Source organism: Solanum dulcamara, chromosome 9 (genome assembly GCF_947179165.1).
Source record: "Solanum dulcamara chromosome 9, daSolDulc1.2, whole genome shotgun sequence".
In the NCBI taxonomy this organism is placed as follows: Eukaryota; Viridiplantae; Streptophyta; class Magnoliopsida; order Solanales; family Solanaceae; genus Solanum; species Solanum dulcamara.
This window is the reverse complement of record NC_077245.1, coordinates 20977826-20992260: the sequence shown is the minus strand read 5'-3', so window position 1 is coordinate 20992260 and position 14435 is coordinate 20977826. Positions and strand designations below refer to the sequence as shown.

Sequence of the window (14435 nt, the reverse complement as noted above, 5' to 3'; positions counted from 1 at the left end):
ATTGTAAATGATTACAATATTATAGATAGTGTTTATATATTTATTAAAATTTTAATATGTCAACTAGAAAATATGAATTCGGTCATTCAAAACTTAAAAGAAAAAGAAAAATTGATAATTTGATAAAATCTCAAAAAGCTGCTCTTGATAAATTTTTAGAAAAAAAATATCAAAATAAGATTAAAAAAATATAGGAAATTGCTCTTTAGATGAACAAGTCACTAACTTAGTTGAAGTTGAATTAGGTAATGATAGAATCCAAAAAGAAGAAGAAGAAAAAGGAGAGGAAACTAATGAAGAATCAGATGTAGATTTCCAAGAAAATCAAGAACTTATAAATGAATTAAATAATCATACTCCTAAAAACATATATGATCATAGTCAATGAAATAATGTTGATACAAAGTTAAGAGATCTATTAGTAGAAAAGGGACCAATTAGAATTACCGACACAAGTTTTCCAAAGAATAAACTTTTTAGACACTTTTCTACTACACATTATTTTCAAAACTTGACAAATGGAGAAATACATGAAAGAAGATGGTTAGTTTATTCCTAAAGATTTGAATAAAATATTTTATTTTTGTTGTAAGTTGTTTAATACAAATTTTAATGCTAAGAATAATAAATTAGCTAATGAAGGTAGTAGAGATTGAAAAAATCTTAGAACTAAGCTTAGAACTCATGAAACAACCAACCATCGCATTATTATTATGAGTTCGTGGATTATTTTAGAATTTAGATTGCTTAACAATAAAATAATTGATAAAAATGTTCCAGATCAAATTAATAGAGATAGAGAACATTGAAAAAGTGTATTGTCAGAATTATTTCCGTCATAAAAACTCTTGAAAAAAATAATTTGGCATTTAGGGGGGGGGGGAATGAAAAAAATCTATCAAGAAAATAACGAAAACTTCTTAAGTCTTATTGAAATGATTGCAGAATTTGACCCAATCATGCAAGAGCACATTCGACGAATCAAACATGATGAAATTCATAATCATTATCTTGGACATAATATACAAAATGAATTAATAAATTTATTATCAAATGAAATTAAGAATAAAATTATTAAAAAAGTTATAAAAACAAAGTATTTCTCTATCATACTAGATTGTACGCCGGATACAATTCATCAAGACCAAATGTCTTTTATAATATGGAGTGTAGATATTTCAGCAACTCCAATAAAAATAACCAAATATTATTTAGAATTCGTAAAAGTGGATAATACAAGTGGAAAAAGTCTTTTTGAAGTTATTTTTGATGAAATAAATGTATTGGACTTGATATTGATAATTTAAGAGGACAAGGATATGATAACGGATCTAATATGAAGGGAAAACACCAAGTAGTGCAAAAACGACTTCTTGATATAAATCCTAGATCATTTTATACACCATGTGGTTGTAATAAACTAAATTTGGTACTTTGTGATATGGATAATTCTTGTACAAAAGCTATGTCATTCTTTGGAGTGGTACAACGTATATATTCACTATTTTTCTTCGTCCACTAAGCGATGAAATTTTTTAACAGATAGTGTACCTAATTTAACTCTTAAATCATTGTCACAAACACGATGAAAAAGTCGTATTGAAAGTATTAAAACAATAAGATTTCAAACTCCACAAATAAGAGATGCTTTATTTAAATTAGTAGAAATTAGCGATGATCCAAAAATTTAAAGTGAAGCTAATTATTTAGCAATTTTTGAGCTTGAAAATTTGAATTTTTATTGGGTATGACTATTTGGTATGATGTATTATTTGCTATTAATTTAATTAGCAAAAGTTTGCAATCAAAAGATACATATTGATGTCGCCATAGATTAATTAAGAGGTCTAGTTTCTTTTTTTAAAACATATAGAGAAGAAGCATTTACAACTGCTATGATTTCAGCTAAAGAAATTGCACTAGAGATGAATATAGAACTTGAATTTCGTAAAAAACTTGTAATTCATAAAAAGAAACAATTTGATGAGAATGTTGATAATGAAATTACAAAATCCCTTGAAGAATCTTTTAGAGTTGATTACTTCTTATATATAGTAGACCAAGCCATCTTTTCACTTCAAAATAGATCTGAACAATTTGAAGCATATGAAAACTTTTATGGTTTTCTATTTGTGGGAAAAAAATTGAGATCATTAGATGACGAGAATTTTAAAAAATACTATCTTAATCTTGAATGTTCCTTAAAACATAATACTCACTCCGATATTGACGGGTTAGACTTATTTTCTGCATTAAAAGTGTTAAGAAAAATCATACAAGTAGAAGATAATCAAGATACTCAATCAAATAAAAATGCTTGATTCTTTTCCAAATGCTTATATTGCTTATAGAATAATGTTAACAATTCCTGTAATAGTCTTCTCAGCAGAAAGATGTTTTTCAAAATTAAAAATAATAAAATCTTAGTTAAGATCAATAATGTCTCAAGAAAGATTAAATGGATTGGCTATATTATCAATTGAAAAAGAATTATTAGAAGAAATCGACTACACAAAAATTATTAACAACTTTGCATCTCAAAAAGCTAGAAAAATAAATTTCAAATAAAAACATGAATAACTTTATTTATTTTAAATTTAAGGCCTCTCATTTGATTTTTCCCTTAAGCCATCAATGGGTTTGAGCCGAAAAATTATAGATTTGGCAAAAGGTTTTGAAAAGAAATACAAAATTTATAGAATTTTTATACTAAGGCTTCATATTCAACAATCATTCAGTTTATTAGTGCATTGAGAGAGTATGATATAAGAGAAGAAGATGGTAAAAAAGATCATGTTGATCAAGCCATGGTGTTTCAAGTCTAGAAAACACAAGATTGTTTGATAGATCGAGATAGAGTCAACTCTTTCATAGAAAGAGGACAAACAAATCAATGCTAGTTTTTGTGGAAGAAATAACCACACTTTTATCTCTTGTTTTTGTAGGTGGGATTACTCCTATTAATTTCAACATGAAATTCCCCAAGGATCACTTGCATTAACAATCAATGAACCACCGGATAACAATCTTTCTATATGAATTCTAGAGCAAGCTTAGAGATGTATCAACGTCAATGTTCAATTTAAGGGGATAAGGAAGGGGAAGTACACAAATATTCGCTTTTGAGGCAATCATTTAATTTATACATGAAGTTGATATTTTTTTAAAAAATTACGTGCTTTGAAAATAATGTGATTGAAATTGAAAATTCACGGCTAACTCAAATATTTTGATCTGAAGTATTTGCTTACAACAGCAAAACATTGAACATTTTTGCCGAATCACACCAAATCATTTACTACACAAAATGAGTCTTTTCATTATTACGTAACGGTGAATTTAAACGATACCATACAATATAATTTAAGTAACAATCAAAACAAATATTATATTTAGACTAACAATACAATACAATAGTTGTAACAACCATCCAAACAAGGGATAAGTGTAACTGAATCAAACGGCCCTTAAAAGTGTAGTAGTACTGCATTTCCATTTTCCTTTTTTATTTTTTTCTCTTATTGGCCACTGTAGCATTCTTCCCGCCAACACCAACCCCACCCACGAATCTCACAAAGCTTCCTCTCAAGTTTAATTCAAGTGACCGAACCCAGGAAATGTGTAAAACTAAAAAGATAATTTCTCTCTCTATACATATTTCTCTCTGATACTCACCGGAAATAATGGCAGATAAATCGAAATCCCAAACCCAGGTTGAAATCAGGCAACACTGTGCTCCAACGGCGTCGGCATTCTCCACTGAGATGACGGCCGACGGGCTACTGAAAGAAGACAAAGTTCCATTCCCATTCTTTAGGCCGTTGTCTCAGAAGAGAGCAAACACATGGATCATTTCTCTCTTTGTGATCCTTCACTTGGGCGCTTTCACAGTTACAATGATTGTTAACGACTGTTGGGAGAATTCTCATGGAGATTGTGCCCTAAAACCTCTCCGTCGGTTCTCTTTTCAGCCTCTTTCAGAGAATCCTCTGCTCGGTCCCTCTGCTTCTGCGTCAGTTCCTTCTTCACTAATCATTCTATTTCTTGTCTTATTTTCTTGCTAATCGTGAAATTCGGATTCGATTATTTTTAGATTTTACTGGTTTAGAAGAAGCTTCAAATTTCGATGCATCGTTTGAAGTGAATGAGCATTGAATCAACTGTGATTTTCTCAGGATCTGCGCCTATGAATTTGAAATTCCGAATACTTGATGAATTATTGGAGAAAGGTTGCTATCAATAGGAATTGTTGCTTGAATTTGAGTTTGTGTACTAGTACATCTGCATTAATTGTTGTGGCTATGATGTTTATTGAGATGTCTATTGCTCCTGAGAAAACTATAGTTTCTTGTGCATCTAACTGATATCAGAATACTAAAATTTTGCTGCATGAAGGATACAAGCAGTTTGTATGTATACACATGTGATGAACTGTTTCTGAAATATTTCTTGGTTCTTTATGGAACCTCTGGCTTCTCCATGTTGCATTTCTTCAGGCCTTAGAGAATCAATTACTCATCGCTCCATGTTCGCTAACATATTGATCTCTAGATCCCTCTCAAACAAGTTAAACATTACCTGCTTTTCCTATCTGCCTTGAAAATTGCAGTACCTACTTTATTCTTGAGGTTATTTACTAAGGCATATTATCCTATATGTTGAGCTGCACACTGTGTCTTGCACATGATATTATGTTGAGGAAGTTCTGTTGCCAGTAACAGATATGCGATCTTTTGCCAATGTAGGTTGGAAGAAATTGGAGCACTTCAGAAGACTTTGTTGACTAATAATCAACAATTGTGGCGCATCTTCACAAGCCCATGGTTGCATGCAGGGCTTTTTCATCTGATCATCAACTTGTCCTCAGTAATCTTTGTGGGACTTCACTTAGAGCAAGAATTTGGACCATGTAAGAATATTCTTATAATATATCCTTTCGTTGAGAAAGTTGTTTATTGGATTTTTGATTGAAGCTCCTATTTCTGCAGTAAGGATTGGAGTTATCTACATACTCTCAGCAATTACTGGTAGTCTAGTTGCTTCACTTTTTGTTCATGATCGGCCATCAGTTTGTTCCTCTGGTGCATTGGTTGGATTGCTTGGTACACTGCTCTCTGGCCTCATCAGGAGTTGGAAATCTTATACTAATAAGGTCCTGAAATCTTATAGCTTTTTTGCTCGAATCTCAGCTGTCATATAGTATAGAATGTCATCTCCCCACTTTTTATTGCAGTTTGCAGGGCTTGTGGCTACCATGATAATCCTGATGACTAATCTTGTCCTCGGACTGATACCTTACATCAATAATTTTGCTAATATTGGAGGATTTATGTCAGGATTCCTTCTGGGGTTTGTGCTCTTGTTCAAGCCTCAACAAGAGAAACTAGCCCGAAATAAGGGAGGCTTATTTGACTTTGATGCCAAGGACATTGTCAAATGTAGGAACAGTTTGGACAAGCCTGTTCAGAGGGGTGCTGCTCTTGTTATCTTTGCTTTTTTGTGAGTTCCATCTCTGTATGATGCTTGTATGGTTTTACTCTTGCTCCAGTTTTCTTTGCATCGAATTTCTCCATGAACTATTACTTAGGCTAGTTATAATTGTCTAAGATAATGGACTTGACTTGCTGTCACTCCAAATGCAGGCTTGCAGGAATTATAATGGCAGTTCTGCATGACATTGACATAAACAAGTACTGTAGCTGGTGTCACTACTTTGATTGCATTCCATCCAAATGGTGGAGCTGCACTGACAAAGCATTTCATTGTGAGGTATCTGGTTATACTTGATCCTATGATGAGAAGGGAAAACTAAGTTTGTCTGAGAAAAAAAAGGATATGCAAAAGTAAACATGAAACTACACGTAACCTAAGATCATTGCACTAAAATGAGAAACAGATCAAGGGGTAGCAAACATTTTTGCTAGTTCAAGGGGGATGTTTCCCTAGGACAAGAAAAATAATCTTCACTTTATGTATATTCTTAAGTATAATCTTTGATATAACTGTTGTTTCAAGCATTATAACATCATATACATCTTGAAGCGCTATGGATATATTAGTGATTGTATTAGGTTGTTTATTAACTAAGAAGATTCTTGGTTCTTCACTTTAAAGATTGCTCCCTCCATCCCCAGTACCAATGGCATGACTATTGGTCTAAACGTTGGTGATGCTTTGAATAGGGTAATTTGTAAGGCCGGTATTTTGCCAGAACAAGGTAGTTTTGATTAACCCTCCGACCACCTTTTATCTTTCATTTCAGCTTTGTTAGTGTTCCTTAATAGAACATCTTGTTATTGACCACCTAGCAGGAAATTTGTCTTTCCTAGTAGTCATAATCCTCTTCATCCTGCTCTCATGTTGTTATTACTTCTGCCACCACAAATCAAGTTCAAAATTTGGATGTACTTTTTGTTCTTTTGTAATTTAACTTGTATCTTAGAAGACGACACTTACAAGTGGCGATTAATTCTTGTATTGCATATTGCAGAAGATGGTCAACTCAGAGCATCTGACTTTGAGTTGTCCAAATACTGGTAGATTCAGAGTTTTTCCATTCACCAACATTTCAGATGCAAGGTTTCAGGACATATGCAATCTGATATGCTCCTAGCAGGTCATGGTTGAGTTTTGGTGACTAACTTTTTGCAGGATATATACTTGTATTAGGTGTAAAATACTGTGCTTCAAGAGTTCTTAATCAAATTCTTGTCCATAACATCGGCATCAAACATGTAAATATGAAGGATTTACCTGTTGACATGTGGATAACCTTGTTCCTCTTGCTTATAAAGCTTCTTTTCTTAGTGTTCATGTGTCTTTCCTTTTATGATTTGCATGGATCCGAAGGCACTGCTTGTATAGCTCTCGCCTCACAGTTTCAACAAGGTGAAAATCTTCTGTAATTTGACAGATTTATGTCTAAATTCATGTGAAGCAAAACCAGGTTCCCAAATGAATAGAGCCGAGCCGGCTCAGGGCTCGGCTTAGTTGAAGCTCAATGAAAGCCCGGACTTGTTGAACCGGCTCGCATTGGTCATGCAATAATTATTTTAAAACTAAACTTAATCTATTAGTCTTGAATTAAGTTAGTAAAATGTCAATTCTGTTAGGTAATGGATGGGATGCTTTCCAAGTGGGCCCCACTTGTTAGTGGGCAACTTGCCCACTTGGTATGTAATCAACAATCCTTTTGCCTATATATATAGGTACAATGGCTGAGAAAAAAAAACACACAGAAAAACACGTAAAATTCTTCTCTTTTCTTCTTTCCCTTATTATTTCTTTCTAATTAATTTTGTCAAGTTAGTTATTTTCATAACACGTTATCAGCACGAGGCTCTGGCTATTTGTTTTTGAAGGTAACAAAAAGCGGTAAGAATTTTATTTAATTTTCTTTTCATAAAATGGCAAATATTTCAAAAATTGAATTTGTTGCTTTGGATATCTCTGGAAAAGATTACTCCTCATGGGCACTAGATGCCGAAATTCATCTTGAATCGATGGGTCTGGCAGACACCATCAAAGATGATAACACGGCATCTAGTCAAGACCGTGCAAAAGCTATGATTTTCCTCCGCCACCATCTCGACGAGGGTCTTAAATTACAATATCTTACATTAAAAGATCCTTTGAAATTGTGAAAAAATTTAAAAGAAAGGTATGACCACCTGAAGTTGGTCATGCTTCCACAAGCACGTTATGACTGGTTAAATTTGAGACTGATGGACTTTAAAAATATAACTGAATATAATTCTGCTTTATTTAGAATTATAGCTCAGTTAACTTTATGCGGAGATGAAATCACGGAACAAGATAAACTTGAAAAAACATACTCCACATTTCCACCCGCGAATATGCTCCTGCAGCAGCAATATCGCGAAAAAGGCTTTAAAAAATATTCTGAATTACTTTCTCACCTTCTTATTGCTGAAAGACATAATGAACTATTAATGAAAAATCATGATAGTCGGCCAGTTGGTTCTTTGCCACTCCCTGAAGTGAATCAGGCAAATTCTAACCAACGAGAAAGAGGCCATGGCCCCAGTCGTGGTCGTGGTCGTAGTCAAAGAAGAAATTTTAATTATGATGCTCGGCTGGCACCGAGAAATAACCAGCAATATAAAAGGCAGGGTAAAAAGCCAGAAGCTTTACCTAAGAATAATTCAGAAACAATATGTCATAGATGTGGAGGTGTGGGGCACTGGTCGCGGATTTGCCGGTCATCAAAACGCTTGGTTCAGCTATATCAGGCATCGTTAAAGAGGGCAGAAAATAATCCAGAGACAAATTTTATCTCTGAGGACAATATTGAGCCCATGCATCTGGATGTAGCTGATTTCTTTAATTTTCTAGAAGTAAATATGAATGTTGATAAGCCAGATAATATTTAAACAATTATCTTTGTTGTTATATTTATTAAATATTATGTTTGTATTTTTCTAGATTCATGTAATAAAATAAAATTTTGTATAATAAATTATGTATTAATTATAATATTTACTTTCTTTCTTTATGAAGAAAATATGGAAATGCGTCAAATCTTGTTTGGATCAATGATAAATCACGAGGATATTTGTGTAATTGATAGTGGAACAACCCATGCTATATTTAAAGACGAGAAATATTTTTCCAATTTACTTAGAAGAAAAGCTAATGTTACTACAATTTCTGGTAATTCAAAAATGATAGAAGGCTCCGGAAGAGCTACTATAATTCTGCCTAAGGGAACAAAAATTGTTATAGAAGATGCACTATTTTCTTCTAAATCCTCACGAAACTTGTTAAGTTTTAAAGATATCCGCAGAAATGGATATCATGTTGAGACACTAAATGAAATGAATATTGAATATCTTGGTATAACCAAGAGTGTCTCAGGCCAGAAATATATTTTGGAAAAATTACCAACTCTGTCATCTGGCCTATATTATGCAAAAATTAGTGCAATTGAAGCAAATATGATCGTAAACCAGAAGTTTACTGATCCAAATATATTTGTGCTATGGCATGATCGAATAGGTCATCCTGGATCAATAATGATGAGACGAATTCTTGAAAATTCAACTGGACATCCGTTAAAGAACCAGAAGATTCTTACAAATGATGAATTTTCATGTGCTGCTTGTTATCAAGGCAAATTAATTGCCAGACCATCGACCCTGAAGGTTGGCATCGAATCTCCTGGCTTTTTAGAGCGTATACATGGAGATATATGTGGACCTATTCATCCACCTAGTGGATTGTTTAGATATTTTATGGTCCTAATAGATGCATCATCTAGATGGTCTCATGTGTGCTTATTATCATCTCGCAATCTGGCGTTTGCGAAATTGTTAGCACAAATAATAAGATTGAGAGCGCAATTCCCAGATTATTCAATTAAGGCCATTCGCCTTGATAATGCTGGAGAATTTACATCCCAAGCATTTAATGATTATTGCTTATCAATTGGGATAAAAATTGAACATCCTGTTGCTCATGTTCATACTCAAAATGGCCTTGCAGAGTCATTTATAAAGCGCCTACAATTGATAGCAAGACCTCTACTAATGAAAACAAAATTGCCAATTACTGTTTGGGGTCATGCTATTTTACATGCAGCAGCACTTGTACGTCTAAGACCGACACATTATAATAAATACTCTCCGTCACAATTAGTATTTGGTCATGAACCAAATATAGCCCATTTAAGAATTTTTGGTTGTGCAGTATACGTGCCTGTAGCACCACCACAACGTACAAAAATGGGCCCTCAACGAAGGTTGGGCATATATGTTGGGTTTGACTCACCCTCCATAATTCGATACCTTGAACCGTTGACTGGAGATTTATTCACTGCTCGATTTGCAGATTGTCGGTTTGATGAAACAATTTTCCCGCCATTAGGGGGAGAGAAAAAGGAACCCGAAAAAGAAAAAGAAATTGCGTGGAAAGTTTCATCACTATCACATTTTGATCCACGCACCCGCACATGTGAGCAGGAGGTCCAGAAGATCATCCACTTACAGAAAATAGCAAATCAAATGCCAGATGCATTTACTGATTTGAAACGGATAACTAAGTCACATATCCCTGCAGTGAATGTACCTATCCGAATTGATGTCCCAAAAGGATCATCTACAAGTATCATAGCTTCTGAATCTCAAACACGCCAGAAGCGTGGTAGACCGTTGGGTTCAAAGGATAAAAATCCTAGAAAAAGAAGCGTAAGAAATAATAAAGATGATACTACAATAGAACCTCCTAAAGAAGGCCAAGGTTTGAGTAATCTTGATATTCCTGAAGAAATCAGTGAACCCGAGACTCAAGTGAATGAAGAAATTTCAATAAGTTCTTTCGGTGATGAGATAAAGTTAGATCGATCTAAAATCACGGTTGATAATGTTTTTGCATATAATGTTGCAATTAACCTTATGCAAGATAGTGAAAGTCTTGAACCTAAATCCGTCGAAGATTGTCGACGTAGATGTGATTGGCCAGAATGGCAAAAGGCAATTCAATCAGAATTAGACTCACTTGCTAAACGTGAGGTTTTTGGACCTGTAGTCCAAACCCCTGAAGGTGTAAAACCAGTTGGTTATAAATGGGTTTTTGTTAGAAAACGAAATGAGAGAAATGAAATTGTAAGATATAAGGCACGCCTTGTTGCACAAGGATTCTCTCAAAGACCCGGAGTCAACTATGAAGAAACATATTCACCGGTTATGGATGGGATAACATTTCGATATCTCATCAGTTTAGCTGTACATAAAAATCTTGAAATACACCTAATGGACGTGGTTACAGCTTACCTTTATGGTTCACTTGATAATGAAATTTACATGAAAATCCCAGAAGGATTAAAATTGCCTGAAGCATGTAAAAAGTCTCGGAAAGTATACTCAATAAAACTCGAAAGATCATTATATGGTCTGAAACAATCAGGGCGTATGTGGTATAATCGCCTAAGTGAGTACTTAATAAATGAAGGTTATATTAATGATGTTATTTGTCCATGTGTTTTTGTTAAGAAAACGGAATCAGAATTTGTTATACTCGCCGTTTATGTTGATGATATAAATCTCATTGGAACCACTGTAGAGGTCCAAAAGGCAATTGAATATCTAAAGAAAGAATTTGAAATGAAAGACTTTGGAAAGACAAAACTTTGTCTAGGTCTGCAAATTGAACATTTAGCAGACGGAGTTTTTGTCCATCAATCTGCCTACATTGAGAAAATCTTAAAAAGATTTTACATGGACAAAGCACATCCATTAAGTACTCCAATGGTTGTTCGATCACTTGAAGTGAAAAAGGATCAGTTTCGACCTCCAGAAGAGGATGAAGAAATTCTTGGTCCTGAAGTACCATATCTCAGTGCTATTGGTGCACTTATGTATCTTGCTAACGCAACTAGGCCTGATATAACATTTTCTGTCAATTTGCTAGCAAGGTATAGTTCATCCCCAACGCGAAGGCATTGGAACGGTATCAAACATATTTTGCGATACCTAAAGGGTACTATTGATATGGGTTTGTTTTATACTAACAAAGGTTGCGCAGACCTTATTGGTTATGCAGATGCAGGTTATTTATCAGACCCACATAAAGCTCGATCTCAGACAGGTTATCTGTTTACACACGGAGGGACTGCTATATCATGGCGATCTACAAAACAGTCCATTGTTGCTACTTCTTCAAATCATGCTGAAATAATAGCAATTCATGAAGCAAGTAGAGAATGTGTGTGGTTGAGATCAATGATACAGTTCATCAAAGAAAGATGTGGTCTGGAAAATAATATTAAAATACCCACAATTATATTCGAAGACAATGCCGCGTGCATAGCTCAATTGAAAGGTGGTTTCATAAAAGGAGACAGAACGAAACATATTTCACCAAAATTATTTTTCACACACGATCTTCAGAAGAATGGTGAAATTGATGTACAACAAGTTCGTTCAAGTGATAATCTTGCAGATTTATTCACAAAGGCATTACCAACATCAACTTTTGAGAAATTAAGATATAAAGTTGGAATGCGCCGTCTCCAAAATATCAAATGAAGCTTTCATCAGGGGGAGTAAAATACGCGCTGCACTCTTTTTTCCTTAACCAAGGTTTTATCCCACTGGGTTTTCCTGGTAAGGTTTTTAATGAGGCAGCAATCAAAGCGTATTACCAAATATGTATATTTTTTTTTTTTATAGAGGCACATTATACATAAACATCCAAGGGGGAGTGTTAGGTAATGAATGTGATGCTTTCCAAGTGGGCCCCACTTGTTAGTGGGCAACTTGCCCACTTGGTATGTAATCAACAATCCTTTTGCCTATATATATAGGTACAATGGCTGAGAAAAAAACACACACAGAAAAACACGTAAAATTCTTCTCTTTTCTTCTTTCCCTTATTATTTCTTTCTAATTAATTTTGTCAAGTTAGTTATTTTCATAACAAATTCAATAATTATATATGATTTTGTACTTTTTAAATTATTTTGATGCAATTAGTTTTTTTTACATACATTGTTATTTAAGATACATTGTGGTGTTACAAAATGTAATTAATATTTTGAATTTAAAAATTCAAATCAAATAATTAACAGTGCACAATTTTTTTTGAATTTGTTGTTGCTTTATTTTTATTTTTTTGTCTGAAAGTTCTATTCTATGTTCAATGTTAAGTGAACGCCATTTGTATTGAGTTCTAATTTAGATTAATATTATAAATAATTCCATCAAGTTAAATGCAATGACCAATTTAAACTAGTAATGCTTATAAATTTCAAACTAATTTATCGTAAATTTAATCTTCTAACGGCGTAACACTACATGTTAAAGAGTCGATTCGAATGATTTGGCTTGAGGTGATAATATAAAATGCTTGATTGAGCTTGAGTCGATAATGTGGAAAGCTTGATTAAGCTCAAGTCGAAGCCTCAACCTAGTAATCCTAAACTTTATTTTTTTCTTTTGTTTCATACAATTAAAAATTAGTAGACTTCCACAGATTTATTTAAAAATATAGGAATCAATATGAGATGTTGTAGAATATAGAAAAAGAACCTTAAAACTATTGTAAAATTAAGGACTAAAAGAGATACCCTTCTGAATGCAAGGTTGGGTCTCTCTGGAACATTTTCCTCTTTTACCTAATTCTATACCATTCCAAAGAGTAGAAAAGAAAGAGCAAATAATAAACTAGCTTCAACATTCTTTTTGTTTTCCTTCAATTAACGCTATACAACTAATTATATGTACAATGTAACCAACTGGCGCCCATGGCCTAATGGATAAGGCGCTTGACTTCTAATCAAGCGATTGTGGGTTCGAGTCCCACTGGGCGTGTTGTTTTTATTTTTTTTATAGTACTAATAATCTCAACTCAATACTTATTCCAAAAGAATCTTTTTAATTTATAAATAAAATATTAACAAGCACACAGTAAAACATCGTTATATGTAAAACTTTTTACGACTGATGCACAAAATAGTACTTTTGACCAGCCTTTGTATATTGTTAAACACAAACATTTTTATTCTATATTATTAAACACAAACATTTTTCCTTATTTACCAAATATAACAAGAGTTGCGTTATAAATAACAATGAGAGACTTTGTCCAATGGGTAGTTTGCTTTAATTCATCTTTAAGATGGAGAGGAGCTTATATCTAAAATTTGGATCTGCTTAGAGAAAGTTTGAGTTGGTTCAGATTGAAAAAAATTAACTCATTGAGGAGGATGAACTGTTGTAATGAATAATTTTTTTATAACATCGTGTATGAATATATATATACATCTCTGATAAATAATTATACATAGTTATAGACTATTTATACAATATCGATACATTACATATACATGCAATTACTTTTCATTACTTTTGTTCTACTTATTCTTCATGGTTACACAAAAATTTCCTCTGATATAATATGTAAACGTGTCTTTTAACTTGAATTTACCTAACATCTACGCCCTCCTAATTTTGAGTGAGCACAAATAGATACTTAAATTTATATAAAATTACACAAGTAAACACATGCGTCCTAGATCACAATTCGCGTGAGATACACTCAAACTGATTTATATTAGAACAGATATATCTACTTATGCACACTCAAAATTAAAAAATATAAATATCAGTTGAAATCAAATTAAAAGACAGATTTACATATTAAAACATCACTCTCTAAGTCAAATGTTGGAATAGAAAAAGAAGGAAATTAATAAGAAGGAAAATGAACTTAATCCGAAAGGTATTTTTTTCAAACTTTTCCCTTGCTTGATGTTGTTTTTGGTCCATGTGAAAGCTATCGTTGAGCTATAAAGTATTTCTCTTCTTTTGTGCTTCCTCCGTTCAATAATATTTGTTCACTATTGACTTAGCACAATTCTTAAAAAACTATAAATAAAAGGGTAATTTTATCATATCACTATTTGAATATAATAAATG

General features: G+C 33.1%; 1 protein-coding gene and 1 non-coding gene across 2 annotated transcripts; both read left to right on the top strand.

The window, feature by feature from the left end:
• The first annotated feature begins 3423 nt into the window (after positions 1–3423).
• On the top strand, positions 3424–6813 carry LOC129904638 (RHOMBOID-like protein 8). The gene is made up of 6 exons (XM_055980212.1): positions 3424–4012; positions 4746–4909; positions 4989–5152; positions 5234–5499; positions 5643–5769; positions 6491–6813. The coding sequence occupies exons 1-6, from the start codon at positions 3684–3686 to the stop codon at positions 6611–6613; spliced, it is 1173 nt and encodes a 390-aa protein (XP_055836187.1). The 5' UTR covers positions 3424–3683; the 3' UTR covers positions 6614–6813.
• Positions 6814–13255: 6442 nt separating this feature from the next.
• TRNAR-UCU (transfer RNA arginine (anticodon UCU)) lies at positions 13256–13328 on the top strand. The gene has a single exon. It is a non-coding gene; the product is annotated as a tRNA-Arg (tRNA).
• The last annotated feature ends 1107 nt before the right edge of the window (positions 13329–14435 follow it).

Excerpts from the sequence above, each read along its gene's own strand:
- LOC129904638 (XM_055980212.1), top strand. The coding sequence starts at position 3,684 with ATGGCAGATAAATCGAAATCCCAAACCCAGGTTGAAATCAGGCAACAC. Across the intron at positions 5,153-5,233 it reads GGAAATCTTATACTAATAAG|TTTGCAGGGCTTGTGGCTAC; the intron begins GTCCTGAAATCT and ends TTTTTATTGCAG. Across the intron at positions 5,770-6,490 it reads ACAAAGCATTTCATTGTGAG|AAGATGGTCAACTCAGAGCA; the intron begins GTATCTGGTTAT and ends TGCATATTGCAG.